This window comes from Numida meleagris, chromosome Z, assembly GCF_002078875.1.
Source record: "Numida meleagris isolate 19003 breed g44 Domestic line chromosome Z, NumMel1.0, whole genome shotgun sequence".
In the NCBI taxonomy this organism is placed as follows: domain Eukaryota; kingdom Metazoa; phylum Chordata; class Aves; order Galliformes; family Numididae; genus Numida; species Numida meleagris.
In genome coordinates, this window is record NC_034438.1 from 47,515,144 (window position 1) to 47,533,089 (window position 17,946).

Here is a 17,946-nt window from a genome sequence, read left to right on the forward strand (position 1 = left end):
AAGAAAATTATGAGAAGAATAGCATGTAAACTGGATAAAAGAGGTATTTTCCCAGTCATTTATAATTTAATTAATGTTAACTGCCCATACTAATCAGAACTATAGAAATCCCAAATTAACATGCACAGAGGCTGAGTTTCATAGTATGAAGCTGAGCCAACCACTTTTAACGTAATGAGGAGTTTCTAGTACCTGGAAAAGAACATTTCATAATATTGTATTTGCACTAAGGAAAAAAAGATGTTGAATAAAAATGGAGAAATTGGAGTACAGAACATGATTGTCTCACCATTGAGTACATCTTTAATTCAAAGTATGGCAGATTTCCAGAACAGTAGCTGCACAGACTGAAAGGAAAGCTTGACTAAAGGGATACGCTTTGAATTCTGTTTGTTCACATCTTCTCACACATTGAAAATGACTCATTTGAGTCTGATATCAACTTCATGCTAGATTTGGCAGATGAATAAATGAAGGCTGCTGAAGTTTACTGAAAATATTTACTAATCGATTGCTTTTAGTATTCTAACTTTTAATATAGTTCTCTCCTAATACTGAATCTTGAAATTTGTTTAAACTTATTTTTTAAATCAAACTACTCCTTGTTTGTGAAAGCTCTTCAGGAAGGAGAAAAGCAATTTAATTCTCAAGTAAAGCACTGAAACTGTAATTGAACAAAACAACTGAAAAAAAAATATTTCTGCTAGTTTGAATTAGAATCATGCATGTATGACTTGTAGATAAAGCTACAATACAATTTTCCACACAGAAATAATATTTTCTACACAAAACTGACATTTTTAAAGGTTCTACTGACTACCAAATGATAGAAAGAGGAAACACAAAACGTAATTGCTTTTCTCAGTATTAAAACATTTTTCTAAATGAGTATTACCACAATTTCAGTTATTTTCATTAAAACATGATACTGGTAAGGAAAGGGGGAAAAAATTGTTCAAATTCTCTGAACAACACAGTTGCACTGGGTAGGTCTAGAAACTACAAATGAATTATGGACATTCAACACATGCAAATCAAATACTGCTAAAGAAGATCACTCATAAATGCTTATGTTAACCAACTGAAGTTATCACATCTCCACCCTAATCTTCTGTTTCCAACTAACAGAAAAAAACGGAACTATCTAAACAATAGCAAGGGGTAAAAATGAAAAGCAGGGAACAATCCTTTAAACTCATTTTAATCATATGGAGATGAAATAACTGTGTGGTTCTATATATGTTATTTCTTTTACAAACATTTTTTCATGCAGCAGGCTTTTTATTATTAATTATTTAAGCCCCTTCATTTCTGCTTTTTAAACAGAACAAAAAGAGAACAAAGAACAAGTGATTTCTGGACTCTAGAGCAGATGGAAATGCAGATCAAATAATCCCTAACAGGTATTAAGAATTCTAAGTCTGACAAATTCAGATGTTACACCTGCACTCACTGAAACACCACACCACACACAGAAATAAAAATCAAAGGGCAGATGAGTTGTCAGGATATCTAGCAAGTAACAGATGTTCTGTGCTTCTGTAGCAGATAGGATTTCTAGATAAATGTACAAGGGCTGCTCCAAAAGTAATGCCTACTATTTTGTTATGTTGCCCCACCACACCAGAGGCAGATGGTGGTGGTATGGCAGTAAAGGTTGAACCTTCCCACCAATATTCCATTGCATTTTGTTGCTGTGTGACAGATGGCAGCAGAGGGGCACTCTGACAAAATGGCGTCTCACATGAAGTGCGGATGAAGCAAAGGTGTGTCACCGAATTCCTCCATGCAGAAAATATGGCACCTATGGACATTCACTGATGACTGCTGAATGTTTATGGAGATCAAACAGTAGATGGGAACACAGTGCTGCATTTCAGGAATGGCAACAGGGACAGTGGGTCCCCTCTGCTGGTGAAGATTTTTACAAGTGTGGTATGCAGACTCTTGTTTATTGCTGGTGAAAATGAATAGCTAGTGGTGATGACTCTGTTGAACAACAGTGTTTCACAGCTGAGAATTTGCTCTATCAAATAGTGTTATTGTGCTCTTTGTTATACCTTCCATGGAAATAAATAGGAGGCACTACTTTTAAAAATGACCTGTGTCTATCCAACCAGCCTTCAGGGCACACATAAATCTTGGATGAGTATTCAAAATCCCCAGACAGGAAAACAGACATGAAAAAAAGAAGAAAAAAAAAAAACAAACAGAGAAGTGTCTCTACTGTACTACTAAAATTACCAACCTCGGTTGTTTGCTGTCCTCATTCAGAGCTTTTCATTATATTTTGGTATCAAATTCAGAACATGAGTATAATAAGCATATGTTATGCCCAGTGACATAAAACTGAATAAATTTTGAATTTACCAGAAATTAAGAATGATGAAATAATACTGGAAATGCACATTTAGATTTATTTACTTATGCATTTCATAAAACTAACAGTTGCTCATTTGCCTGCTTAGTTGCATTTTGAAACGGTTCTTTTCTTCAGGACAGGTTTACTAAAAATTTTGCTTCTTTTAAAGGAATTCGTAGTTCTCAACAATTATCTTCTGTGACTCTGAGGTAATAACAATCAACTTCTGAGAAGATTCTGAAAGTTAAAAAGGAAGGTGTCTTTTCCTGACTTCTATGTTTAACTTTTACTAGGCGTATTGCTTTCACATTAGAAAAATAGGAGATCCACATAGTACAACTGTACTCAGCTTCCTAATCTTTTCACACTACGTAAGACAGTCTTATATGTATATTCTCCCTAAAATGTATTTTTTCAATCTGCAATTACTGTCCTTGTAAACACGCTGTAAAAAAAAAAAAAAAGCTGCAACAAAAATAGAAGATGGGGAAAATAGCAATTAAAAAGACTGCTATTCTGTTTAACCTTTCTTAAGATAAGTTAAGCCCGAAAAAGAAAAAAACATATGTTAATGACACCATAATACTGTAAGATTTTGTAAACAGGACTTGAGCTTACTGTGGTTAGAGGGATGTTTCTAAAGATAAATCTACTGTTTTATCTGCAGCTTTTAGAACAATTCACTTTTGATCAAAAAACAAAGAGATAAAACCCATTCAGATCTCCAAGAACAGCATTCATTAGAACTGTGCTAAATATGAAGAAGGTTAATGACGTACATTCAGTGACGCAGAGTTTATCTACAAACGTCATGCAAAGAAAAATGAAAAATATCAGTATTAAAAATGACAACTTGTTCTTTACAGTTTCCCCGAAAAGTGGACTAACATCATTTGTTAGTCATATTTCAGCCCTATCACTGTATACACCGTGATATTTTGAGAGAAAGTAGGTGGAAATATGTAAATTTACATATTCACTTCGATACTTTGATGACTTTGAGAATAAGTAGCTCCAGGGCAGAGCCAAACTGAAAAACAAACAAACAAAAAGCCAGAACCAGTGTATCCAGACAGCATAAAGCCCGACCCTCTTCCAGATTTTGGAGAATGCAGTCTAGGCAATTCCTAATATTTTAATATAAAGAAGTCCAGATAATACTACTTTATCATCTGAGATATCAGTGGATTTTCTTGAAACACACTGCACATATACCTTAACTTCTGTTTTGGCTATGCACTACCTGTAAATGAAGATATAAGCTTCACAGATATATTTTTTGCCATGATTCATCGACGCTGTTTGAGTAATGCTCTCCATGAATCAAATTCTTATGGTGAAAAAATCATCATCAATCTGTATTAATAGCAATGAACTATTCAAACCAAATACTGTGGTATTTATTTTGACCCACATGAACTGAACACCTTTGTATTAGACCAGCAATAATGACTTGCTTTCAAAGTGTAACTTTAAAAAAAGTTTTAGAGATCCTTTCTGTTGATATTAAGCACCATAAACATTAAATCTCCTAGTATTCCAAATGATCAAACTTACAATATTGAGAAAAAAAGTATTTTCCTTACCTATGTATACAATTTTTAGACTCGAGGTATGCCATACCAGAAGCAGCATCTAATGAAAATTTCACTAACTGTTTGGTTTTCAGCTCATCCTTCTTTTTTCTTAAAAAGGACAGGAAATCGCCTCCTAGAAAAAAGAGAAGGGTGGACAATGAGACATGACAGATAGGACATTCACATTTATTTCTCATTAGGGTCACAAGACCAAACAGAATGAAGCTATTCAGTGTATTTCTCAATCCATCTGTTTGAAGTTAACCTAAGAGAAGGAAAGAATTCACTTGCCAGGAAGAAATCTGAACACTGCATGACGAATAAAAGCTGCATTTTGTTACAAACAAAATCTTTAGCAGCACAACATTAAATATAGACATTCTTGAAAATTGCTGACAAAAACAACTTACACTTTGTGATAAATATAGTTCTATAATCACAGAATGACTGTTGTATAAGTTTAATACAATTGTGAATAAAACGATTACTTCCTATTGGGCACATGAAAATAATTGATTTTAGAGCGAAGTAGAGTAGAACAACAGAACAGGTGGAAGAAACTTTCAGAGATCTTAGAGTTGAATGGCCTGACCACTCCAGAGCTAGCCAAAAGTTTAAGCATGTTACTGAGAGCATTATCCAAGCGCCTCCTGAACGCTGACAGGCATGTGGCATCATTCCTCCTCTCCAGGATGCTGTTCCAGTGCTAGACTGCACTCACAGTAAGGAAATTTTTCCTCATGTCCTAATCATTTTTTAACTTATTTGCAGTGCTGTATCTCAAAGTACACTAAAGCCACTGGAGGGGTAACAAAGTGCTTTACTTATGGGCAGTGTTAACCACCTATTTGATGCTAGCAATTAAAAGCAAACAAATACTACTGTGGCTTAACAGTTTATTGTTTTGGAGGAACTAATTTGCTGCTGTCCTGTCTGAGGAGGAGAAGATGCCAGCAGAAAGGATTCCTGAAAGGGAATCTGTGCTTGCAAACAAAGGTTTCTGAAAACATGACTTAAAGATAAATAGTGAAGGCATTTCTACAAACATTGCAACATCATGTTCAGATTGAATATTTGTATTGAAGACTTATTTGAAAATATACTTTGTTGTTCAGGCAAAGCCTAAAAATCATAGTGAAGCTTTTTGTGTCACAATATTTGTTTGGAAAGGTGTAGCCAGCTATTGCTCTAGCCTTTTGTTTGTCTCCTCATTGCACTAAACTGACTGTAGCAATTCTCTCTTGCAAGTAATTGCACTGTGATACAATTTCATAAACTGCCTTTCTTAGCAAAGTAGAAAGACATTATATAGCTAACAGTTTCATGTGAAATTTTCTTTGGGAGCCATTTCTGCTTATATTTCATATTGTAAGAAATACAATCAGAGATTGTTAGAGAGTTTGCTATTGCAAAGCGTAACTCTAAGGCCCTTCAAATATTACAATGGAGCAACAAAAAAGTGAATTAGTATTTTAACTACCAATTACTGCACCCTTCATTTACTCATTTTTTCCAGAGATCAAATTTATTTGAGTACAACGATCTGAAGATGATGACTTGATATGTTCTCTCTTAATGAAAATTCTGAGAAAATAATACACAGAAAACATTTCTTCCATTTTGCTTCTTTTCTTTTTCTGTACGTACAGTAGTACTATGGGAAAACCACATGGTTGAGGTTGGCAGGGTGCATTCGGCCCAGCCCCTGCTCCAGCAGGGACACCCAAGGCACCGTGCGCAGAACCATGTCCAGGTGGCTTTTGGAGATCTCCAAGGAGGAGACTCCCCAACTTATCTGGACAACTTGAGCCAGTGCTCTGCCACCTGCACTGCACAGCAGTGCTTCCTGATGTTCAGAAATAACCTCCTCTGTTCCAGTGTGTGTCCACTGTCTATAGCCCTGGCACTGGGCAGCAGCAAAAAGAGCCTAACTCCATCCTCTTCACACTCTCCCTTAAGGTATTTATAGACATTGATGTGATGACCCCTGAGACTCTTCTCCTGCAGACTGAGCAGTCCCAGCTCTCTCAGTCTCTCCTCATAAGAGAGGTGCTCCAGCCACTCAATTACCTCTGTGGCCCTTTGTTGGACAGTTTTGTGTCACATGCAAACTTGCTGAGGGTGCACTCTGCCCCATAAAGCAGATCACTAATGATGATGTTAAACAGAACTGGGCCCAGTACTGGCCCCCGGGGCACACCTCTAGTTGTTGGCATCCAATTTTCTTATTATCCAGATTCCAATTAAACGTGTGATTAATATTATCTGATACATTCTTTCTTCAGACACAGATCTCTGGAAATTTTTATTTTTTATTTATTTATTTTTTTTACACAGCTTATGGGCAGGCACATGAGCAGGCGAATATTGCATCCAGAGTGCACCAACAACACTGCTAGCGCAACAGAGCGTACAATGTCCTTCACTCAAAGGCTGGATAACCCACAGATGGCAAATGAAGTCTGACTGGATGCCCTTGAAACTAAAGCCAATTTCAAATGACTTCCATTTTATTTTCCAAAAGATAGTTACATGCATTACAACTTCAAAGCCTGACAAGTTCTACCTGGGAATATTTAATTTTAAATTCTCATGAAATCTTAAAAAAAAAAAACAGAATACTATTGCAAACTCAACTGAGCAACAATCACCCTTCTTTTAATCTGAGAATTTACTGACAGTCTTGTAGCTGACTCATAGATATTGCCAGAGAGAAGGAAGATAAGAACTCCACTGAAGTATGTGTAATTAATTGCATGCATAAACAAAAACCTTCTGGTTATAGGGGACAGTTAAAATCATTTTTAAGCAATCCCCCCTCACTCCCTGAACACATACAAACCACCAATATTGCATTCAGAGCTGATAAAAATCATTTTGTTTATATATCAAGCATTTACTGCTCTGTACATAGGAATCATCTTTTAATTAGGAAGTATGACTAGTAAGCCTTTATGAATGTAAAATTCTTCCGATCTCAACAAATTGAATCACAGTTGTGGAAGAGTACATCAAGGAACCTTACAGAAAAAGCATGTAAGGACACATGGAGGCACTCAAGGCCATGCTGGATGAGGCCCTTGGCAGCCTGATCAACTGGGAGGTGTTCCCACTCAGGGCAGGGAGATTGGAACCAGATGATCTTTAAGATCCCTTTGAAACCAAACTGTTCTATGACACTACAACATTCTAAAAAAAATTATCCTCAATCAATCAATATTCCTACTTTGAATACTGAGAATTTCCAACAACTTATTTCAGAAAGAAGTGAAAGACAGGGAAGCTCAGTTTGATATACTAAAAGAAAAGACACCTTTGCACACAGTCGTACTAAAAATTAAGAAACAAGCCCTAGATAAGAAAGGTCAATTTATACAAAGTGCTATAACAAAATCAGATTAACTAGGCAAATCACAGAAGTAAGGTTAAAATCCTTACAGCAAGAGAAGAATTCCTTTTCAAGGCAAAACAGTTACTGCTAAACTCTCTTCCTTGGAAATAGCACCGTGCAAGGAAAAAAAGCATTCTTCCACTCTCAGTACAACTTGTAATTGACAGAAAACAAAAAAGTCAGGGATGTATAATAACTCAGATGAAGCAGAAGAACAATACATACAGATATATTAATGTGAAAACTGCAGTGCTGTTTCTGCTTTTTTTTCCCACTGTATTGTACATCCAGCAAATTACTCTTGATACTTTAAAAATATTCACTAATGGTGTAATAGAAGAGTGTGTATGCAACAAATGAAGTGCACAAGTTCAGTTTGCTTTGTCAGCTGTGTCTCCAACCATGCAAAAACATCACAAGAAATTACAGTACATGCAGTATTTCCGATCTTCTTTGCTTTCCCATCATGTAAGCACATAACCATATGCCGGAGGATGTCTGAATTTTTGGTCTCTTGAGACAGAGAGACTTCAGGGTCATGTAAGGTCCAGGTTCCAGGCCACTGCAGTGTTATCTGCCTTGAAACCTCTTATCTCATGCTGAGGGACCTCAAAGGATTTACTTTAAGGAGTACAGCAGCAAAGACGAGCCTTGTAACTCACCATGCTCATGTGAATCCAAGTAACAAGCCATGGGCCGCTCTACCTCACTTTCTTAAGGTGAGAATCTAGTTTAAACACAGAATTCCCTTTATTAAACAACCCCAAGCTTCCAGGAAACGCTCAGGATGGAGCAGCAACTCTGCCACATAGAGGTTCTGTCTTCAATATTACTGTAATATTATCTCCCAGACACCTGTGTATCAAATTTTGTCTTTCCAGAAGAATATTGTTAAGAAATAATTTATCTTTCTTCTTATTATTATTTAACACACAGAACACAGAAGCTACTCAAACCAAAACTCTATTTGTCTAACTAGAATGTTAACTCATCTTCACTGAGGTTCAGATGAAATGGTCACAGAAGAAAAAAAAAAAATCAGTAGTAAAAACATAATTCAAACATAAAAAACCCTTCTGAATTATGAAAACAGTAAAACGGAATTCTGAACGGAATATGAAAAATTAAATAAGTGAAATAATTATTTAAAAGATCAGTTTTCCTCCAAATTCATAGAAATTCCCTGTACAAATGAGTTACTGCTCTCCACAATTAACATTAAGAGTTCTGTTCTCAAATAACAAGTGGCAATGAGGTATCAAAAGAAAAGTTAACCATCTCCATTCCATAACTTAGAAATAACACAGATTATAAATTTATTTCTAATACATTTAGGCAATCAGAGTAAGATATCTATTTTCATTGGCTCATTCTTGACCAGCATTGAAAGCTGCTCAATTTCTTGTGTCAGGATGTGTCAAATTGGCAGAGTGTGAGCCTTTAATTTCCTATGGTATGAATGTGTATTTGTACCATCCGGATGTGATTGATTTTCAGTGTTCAGCATGTACTATATGAATTTCTAGAGTTCTGAGCAAAAATAGCATAGTACACCTCAAACTGTATACAGTATTTTTTATGCCTATCATCAAAACACACTTTTAATAAAATTATCCTGATCTGTCTCACTGTCACAATAGTGAAAAAAAGGCAGCAAGTAAGTTTTTGTTAGTTTTTCTGTTTTCTGTTATCTTCCCTTCAGGAGAAGTAATGAAAATGCCTTTAAATACTCCGTTCAATACTGATTTGAAAGTGTTCTCAGCTGCTGACAAAATAAAAATAGCAACAATACATACAACTAATTCCATACAGGATACATGTCATTTTAGGTTAAACCTGATTATCCTCATTACTGTTACAAAACTGTCTCTTCTTTAACTAACAGAATTACTCTTGTAAATTCTGACTTTCATAGGCTACTGTAGCTATTCATGTTGGCAGGAAAGCATCCACATGAATACTCCCAGAGCTGAAGATACCAATACAAACTCTTCAGTGTAGAACTCTAGCCATTTAGTATCTTTATGCACTTCTGAAAACAAGTTTTAATATAACCCCCCAATTCATTATTTGCAGCGAACAATGCAAGAATGTAATCTCTAATATAATAAATGTTGATATAATATATCAATATATATCTCTAATATAATAATGTTGATAAAAATGAAATAAACAAACCAATTAGACTATGAAACAACTGTAACAAAACTAGATGGTGATAAAATAGTAAGCAACGCTTTCTCCTAGACACAGAATTTCCACTGTATGCTACATGGCTGCCTGATATTCCAGTTAATGGCACACAACACTACTATGAAATGAGACTTGCTCCAACTACTCTAAGTGCTACAGAAATAATCAGACCATTATAGAATTACTACCAAGCAGAAATCAACTACCAGTTTGGGGTTTATAAGGGAATAAACAACAGAACTGGAGTGTCTGCCTAATATGATTGATTTATTTTATTAAGTAAATTACAATATGTAGTACATAAGCAGGAAGCATTATGATTATATTAAGGGTGCCTGCAATAATTGGATTCCTTAAAAGCAGACATTCATGTGAGAATATAAAATATTCCTCATTATACACAGACATTTTAACAGAGCGAAAATACCACATATCAACATCTCATACAAGTGGCCCTACTTTACAAGGTAAACTTTATGCTGTACTTTATATAGTACTTTATGAGTATGTAACAGTACAATTAATAGAGCATACAAAACCAAGCTGAAGTTCTGCAAGGAAAAAAAAAAACATGAAAAAAGACCTGTGATCTACGAGAAGAAGCCAAAAGCCAAGAAACAGCAAAGAAATACCTTAAATCTGTTTAAAAGATATTAAATTTTTGCAATCTCTGACTTGAATGGCATTTATGATGAGGAGTATCTCACGTTTCAGTGCTCTCTCTAGCTGATGCCACAAATGGTATCTTTCTACTTGTTCTAGACACTCATGACATTTTTGTAATAATCAATACTGATACTGAACATAAGTAAAATAAAGTTTTGAAATTATGACAGGCAACCTTCCACTTTAGCTGTTTATATCAATATCCAGACAGTTTATTTATTGCTCCTAGATTAAATAATAACATAGGTTAAATAATTTTAAAAACAGTAATTACAGCAATATTGATACACATAGTAACACAGTAAAATTATTATTTACTAGTAAGTTTTAATAGAGTGGAAGAGTTTCCTTTACTAAACTGTCTTATTAAGCAGCAGCTTCTTTACACAGTCCACAATTACACAAAGTGCTTCTGTCCATAACTATCAATAGTCACTTAACTAGGAGGAGATCCATGACTCAATATTCGTAAGTGTTTTATAAGCTATAATAATATTACTGAAACTTTTTATCTGCATCTATATTTGTAAATTTCAGGGTTCATATCAACAGTCTTTTGACTGTCTCAAGTCAACAAATGCACATTTTCTTTATTGCCCATATGCATTATCAACTACAAACAAATAAGCACTGCTACTTACGACTATGAATTTTAAATACTAAACATACATTGGTAGCAATTCTAGAACAGTTTTTTAATTAAACAGCTGTTCGAGAAAGTGTAATAAATGGCTTTAGATATGCTTACCTTTCATTAAAAAATGCTTTAACTTTCATTAAAACATTGTGATTTCACTATTCAACTAACAGAATATTTGTGTGTAAGGTAGTATTTCCAAATTCTCCCTCAAATTTTTCTCATTGTAACTAAGAAGTAACAGACATTGTAAACCAGAGGTTTTTCAACTACCTGCAAAGTAATGTTGCAAAATCCAGATAAAACTTCATTTTTCCTGTTAAGCAAACCAAATAAAAGTTTCAGTAATCATGCAAAGTTTTCTAATAGTACCGTTAACACTGATGGAAACAAAGTATGAATGGAGATGCATATAGGCGAAAGCAAAAGATGAAAGGAGAGAACAAGAGTTGAAAGAATAACATGCACTGAGAGCTAAGGACAAGATAAGACGCAACAAAGAGATGAACATGAAGAAAATGTTGTTTGCAACAGAACTGCAGTGCAAATGACTCGTGAGCAGATCTATGACGACACTCTCAAAGGTATCTGAAAAGTCATGGCAATGAGGTGAAGCCCCTGGTGACTGGAAAAAGGCAACATCACACCCACTTTTAAGAAGGGAAAAAGGATGACCCTAGGAACGACTGACCTACTAGTCTCACCTCTGTGCCAGGAAAGATCATGGAGCAGATCCTCCTGGAAGCTATACTAAGGCATATGGAAGACAGGGAGGTGACATGGGAGAATCAGCATGGCTTTACTAGGAAGCTTCACAACCTAGTGAAGCTCCACCTGGCTTCACTAGGTTGGTCAAATCCTGCTTGACAGACCTAGTGGCCTTTTATAATGGTGTCACTGCATCAATGGACAAGAGAAGAGCCACTGATGTCACCTATCTGGATTTCAGTAAGGTCTTTGACACAGTACCCCATAACATCCTTCTCTCCAAACTGAAAATATATGGATTTGAAGGGTGGACTGTTCAGTGGATGAAGAACTGGCTGCAGGATCAAGTCCAGAGAGTGGTAGTCAATGGCTCAATGTCTGGATGGAGATCAGTGATGAGTGGTGTCCCCAAGGGGTCAGTGCTGGGACCAATACTCTTTAGTATCTTCACATTGATAGTGGGGTTGAAGCACACCCTCAGCAAGTTTGCTGGTAACACCAAGCTGTGGGGTGCCATCAACACACCAGAGGGACGGGATGCCACCCAAAGGGACCTAGACAGGTCCAGGACAGTGGGTCCAGGAGAACCTCATGAGGTTCAACAAGTCCAAGAGAAAGGTCTTGCACTTGGGTTGAGGCAACATCCGCTACTAATACAAGCAGGAGATTAAAAAACAAGAGCACAAACCAGCCAAGAAAGACCTGGGGGTACTGGTGGATGGGGAACTGGACATGAGGAAGCAGTGTGCCCTTGCAGCCCAGAAAGCCAACCATATTCTGGGCTGAATCAAAAGCAGCATAGCCAGCAGGTCAAGGGAGGTGATCCTGCCCCTCTACTCAATGCTGGTGAGGCCTCATCTGGAGTTCTGCATCCAGATGTGGAGTCCTCAGTACAGGAAAGAGACGTGTCTACTGGAGCACGTACAGCAGGCCACAAAAATGCTCCAAGGGATGGAACTCCTCTCCTAGGAGGACAGGTAGAGAGAGCTGGGGTGGTTTAGCCTGGAGAAGGCCTGATAGTGGCATTTCAATATCTAAAGGGGAGCTACAGGAAAGAAGGGAACAGACTCTTTAGCAGAGTCTGTTGTGACAGAGTAAGGGGAAATGGTTTCAAACTTAAAAAGACAGTAGATTTAGATTAGACATAAGGCAAAAGACTTTTACAATAAGGGTGATGAGGCACTGGAACAGGTTGCCCCAAGATGCGGTGGATGCCCTGTCCCTGAAGACTTTCAAGGTGAGGCTGGATCAATCTCTGGGCAACCTGATCTAGCTGTGGATGTCCCTGTTCACTTCAAGGGAGATGGACAAGATGACCTTTATAGGTCACTTCCAACTGTAAGGATTCTATGATTCTATGACACCACAGTGCAGATGATTCATTAGTACAAAGTGCACTCAAAATGAAGCTGACAAAAAGGGTTGAACTCATTATACATGCTATTTTACTTTCATTTAACAGGATAATGGACTACTGCATTAATATACTACAAATGAGGAAAATGTTAACAACAACCAGCAACCTTGTCTTAAACTGGAGCATGAAGTCAATGACTGTGCTACAATAACTACTGATTCCCAAAATTAGTCTGCAATCAGCAGCCAAGAGGAATCCAGAAATCACAGCAAGGCATCAATAGACAACATTTTGTCCTTCATGCCACATGAAATAATTCTGCCCAGACTACTTGGACATTTTGAATTAGCATTGTGGTGATGAGGATATGGGTCTATGTGTGAGTATAAGTAACCTACTTCAAAAACTAGGTAAAAGGAAAATTATCTACCCCCAGAAAGTCTTTCATCTGGTAACTGGACTATGTTTAAAAATGATAGTAAATATCCTTTAAAGGGATAGCAGATCAGAAAGCAGAAATAGATTCCCCCAAAGAATATACATGAAGAACAATTCTTTTTTAACCTAAAGGAAAACAATGAACATTTATTTCTAAATGAAAATATATTAATAAATATTTTACGTAAAAGAAAAGGTGATAGCGTGAATGAATACCAACAAATAAAACTAAAAAAAATCAAAAGCAGAGAATTTCCTGCAGCTACAGAAAAACTGAATTTTTATGTTTAGTTGATTTGAGATTTCTGTATATCTTTTGAATACTTGATAATGGATGAAATTTTCATTTATTTTTCTATAGTCTTGAAACAAACCGTATCATCAAAACCTAAAATATTTCAAAAGATAAAAATATAAAACTAGTCTCAAATGTTACAAGAAGACTGTTAAGTGCAATTTTCATCTTGTTTTATCAGCTTGATCTCATTTTATCAGAAGGTCTGAGCTAAAAGGAATTTTTAATGACCACTACCTCTTATGCAGCAGAGAAATCTGACTGTTCCCCCTACTCTCTTAATATCTTTACAACTGGAAACCATGCAGCAAGTAGGAGAAAGGCAGAGTCTCACAGGAAAGCAAAATGCTAAAAAAAAACCAGAAGGGAAGAAGAAGAAATGAGGTCTAAATGCACATGTGTGTTTTGCAAGAGGGCTGGATGGGAGAGGGTAAAGTTGGACATATAGAGACAGAAGGAAGTCACGGAGGGGTGTTTGGTTTATAGCGTGACATAAGAATGAAAGAGAAGGTAGCAGAAGAAGAAGGAAGGCTGGTTGCAGAAGAGTCGAGACAAATAATAAAAAGAAGCTGGAAGCTTAACTGAAAGCAAGAGGAATGCATAAAGTAAGAGAGGGGAGAATAGGAAAAAGAGACAGAAGTCATATTTGCAAAAACCAGCTTGAATGAGAAACAAAGTCACAGTCACTATCACTGTTAAAAATCTGCACCTTATCTGAATCTGTGTAGAGTTTGATTGACTGCTTTTTCTCTTGTATTGATTTTTGACACACTGTGCAATAATTCTGTATGGGATTGTGAGATAGAACACAGATCTGAAATTTTCTGGCAAAAGTCAGCAACTGATGTGCCATACAACCAGTAGTCAGAGACTAAAGAATTAAAGAATTCCTGAAGAAAAAGTAATGCTGAAAAAAGAATAATCTCTATATAGATCTCACTGCCTCCAGAAGCACAGAATAGATTAAAAAAAGAAACAAACCTACAAAGCAGAATACATAGCAACTGAGTCACATAACATGGAAAAAAAAACTAAGCATCAATCAGAATTCCGAGCCTATAAATGTAATAAGCTGCTGCCAGAGACAGCAGAGTTAAACTTCAGGCTTAGGAAAGCCATAGTGCACACGTTACTTTTAGGTACAGTCAGGTCTCATTCATTCAAGGTATTTTATTTAGACATTCCAACTAGCAGCAAAACTCAGATTATTTGGATATTATTCATCATATCAACAAATAAATGGCACATACCTCAGTCTCAGCACCAAGACTTTGGTTCTAAATGGGCTTAGCTTCAACATAGCTAACAGCAGAAATACATGGAGTCAGCTGTGATTTAGTGCTATGCTCTAAAATATTACTGCATACAGAAAATATGAATAATTCCACAATAGTCAGGTTTTATTTAGAAGGTTGCATCAGCTTCACCTTAGGACCTGCCATACTGAATCTGCAGGCATTCCTCCATTATACGCTGTGTTGTGCTCATTTCTATCAAAGGCCAGAAAGAGGGCCTACTAGGTCAGGAAGAATCTTTATTTGCAAATGCTTGCAAACCAACATGTCCTCTGGAGGTCAAAGTGTTGTAACACATAGAAAGTAGCAAAGGAGTCACCACAATTTCAGAAGAGTATAACATGATGGAACGAAGCCAAATAGGACAGCATGAACAACATACGGAGGGAACCCCAAAGCTTGGGCAAGTAATGGCTGTATCAGATTCTGTTACAGGTATTACAGAAGTGGCTCTGTCCTTTCCGAATGTGCCTAGGAGCCAGCATAGCAGAAATCATGCTGTGCTGCAGCTGAGCGAATAAAACTTATCACTTCTGAATGTTTCTGTGTTAATGGCATGCTTAATTTGCATCCCAAATAATTCAGTTCAAAACTGAACAGGTTACCTTATTCAGCTGCAAAGATAGATGCTAATGACCTTGCTGAACTTCACCTTGAAAAGTAGTTGAGCATGTCTAGACAAAAGCTGAACACAAACAGTTGAAACCCATAGTTAATGACAAATTCAGACAAACATCATACTATCAGATTACTGAAAACATTCATATCTCAGCTTGTTTCCAGCTGCAAGTGTTCAACAGGTCTACTCCAGTGTAAGTCAGCAAGAGTCTAAATAAAACAAGGAACACAAACACAGTATGCAATTAATTAGGAGTATTTGGTTTTTTTGAAAACATGTATCTGCTACCAAACAGGAACTCTGTGGATGCACTGGGAATGCAGGCAAGTGTCTCAGTACAAAGCACTTAGCACTAGAGTGAAAAATATCCAGAAATGTCCACTGGGGAACAAAAAATGCACACTCAGAGCAGATAATCGATACAATAGATTAGACAATGACTATAGAATAAATTTAGAGGAGATAAACAACTCCTGGAAAATTGTTCAGAATTGAATGAGGTAAAGATATAATACAGAGACAAAATCTAACTATTAAAGTCTGTATCATAAGCTAGAGGAAGTTAAATTAACACTCAACACATAAGCTGCATTCTTGAATTGTCTTTTTTTGGAATGCCTGACTTTGAAAAAAAAAGTTTAAAAATATTTTGGGACATAATTTTAATTATTAATTATAAAAATTTCAACTGTGTAGAAACATGAAACAGAATGTAAGATACAAGCTGGTGACTAAACAGTCCAATACCTGAAAGGAATAGATCATGAAAAATCTCACTGCAAGCTTCCTTCTATCATCATGATTCAAGAGCTGGAACTTACAAAGATCCTTGCATCTGCAGTCAAATGAGAAAATCCTTCCAGGGTGAGACAGTGGAGGCGTGATAATGGTGCTTACCTTGACAGCTTGTACAGACTCTGAAGGAACCTTTGAAGGTTAAACAGCTGAAGTGGTATTTGTACCACAAGATTATTCAGCTATCTTCAAAATCCCTCACTCTTATAATACACAGTTCACAAACATGCAAAATTCCTAGCTCTAAAATAAATTAGGGCAACATAAAACTCAAGTCAATTGGAACAAACATTAAGTAGAAGAAAGAATTCTATGACTTCAGATTGTTTTATGCATTTATAGATCACACAGCATTTTGTTTTTGTTTTTTTCTTCCTACATCTAGGAAGAGAAAGAAAAGACTCTTCCAAGTTTTTTTTTTGATTGCGTGGGAGATTGTGCAATTACAAGCAAAATAAAATAGAGTTAAGTGATCTTGAGTGTTTCAGTGACTTATATGAGTTAAAATCACCTATTCTCAAATCAAAAGTCCAATAATAAGACCCATGATCTGTTAAGAGAGAAAACGGGACCAGAATAATACTACTAAAGAAGGATAAAAGAGAAAGGTGTCCTACTTTCTCTCATTCCTGTCTTTTCCATGAAAAGATGCAGGGTTCACTTGCAAAGAAGAAATCAATGAGAAGCAAGTTTTTCAACTCCATCATTTTCCAGGTAATTTCTGCATCCTAGCAGAATTCTAGATGTCTTTTCTCAGGCTGTCAGTTTGGAGTCTAGCCTGTTTACAGACAATACTAGCAGCATTCAAGGCAGTTTCTCTGATCATTATCTGAACTTGCTAAAAACTAGCTGCTATGAAAAGTCCATATGGCCTGTGTGGCATTTAAGAGACTCTGGCAAATTGCTCTTTTCTGAGTATCAAAGCAGGTCTTCATTAGTACTTCTCTTTCTATAATTAACCTAGAAAATAATGGAAACTGTTCCTGAGAAAGCCTTACCCACATTACAACATTTGCAGTGAAGACTCTAGAATCTCAAATACGCAGCAATACTCCCCAAACAATTGTAAAAGCAGAATCCCACCTTTACAACATTACTGTTCAGTTAGATTAAATCCATATATGTGACAATACAAATTCAAGGCTCTTACTAACATCACAGCTCATACTAACATCACAGATTTGGCACATCTCAACAGCTTCTTCTCCTGAAATTCATTGACAATTCTCATTTAACTTCAACTTTTTCTTAGGATAAACTGAGCATTTAAAATACATCTTGACAGATTACTACAAAGTTACTACACTAACCTGTGTATTGTTTCAATATTTGTATTTTTAGGTCAGAAGGTACCAGAAAAACTTCCATCAAATACCTTCTTAGCAGTAAACCTAAACAAACCTGCTCATCTGATATCGCATTACAAAATTGTGAGAAGAAGAGTAAGAAAAATAAAAATAACATATAGCAACTTACATAATTATCAGAGTTTCTCATAATACTAACAGTTCTCAGTAGTGAAAAGTATGAAAACGTTGGGCAGCATACAGCAACCTGAGAGTTGTACTCTGCTATTCCTGGAGCTGATCTGAATCATTTCCCCTCTTTCAATG

The 17,946-nt window shown here is 36.3% G+C and overlaps 1 protein-coding gene across 6 annotated transcripts in view; it reads right to left on the bottom strand.

Moving 5' to 3' along the window:
• FER (FER tyrosine kinase) overlaps window positions 1–17,946 on the bottom strand; it is a 185,913-nt gene that overhangs the window by 38,925 nt on the left and 129,042 nt on the right. For all 6 annotated transcript variants that reach the window (XM_021379740.1, XM_021379739.1, XM_021379734.1 and 3 more), the window contains one exon: window positions 3,949–4,072. In XM_021379740.1, the coding sequence (XP_021235415.1) occupies window positions 3,949–4,072 (124 nt within the window). The remainder of the gene's footprint in view (window positions 1–3,948; window positions 4,073–17,946) is intronic.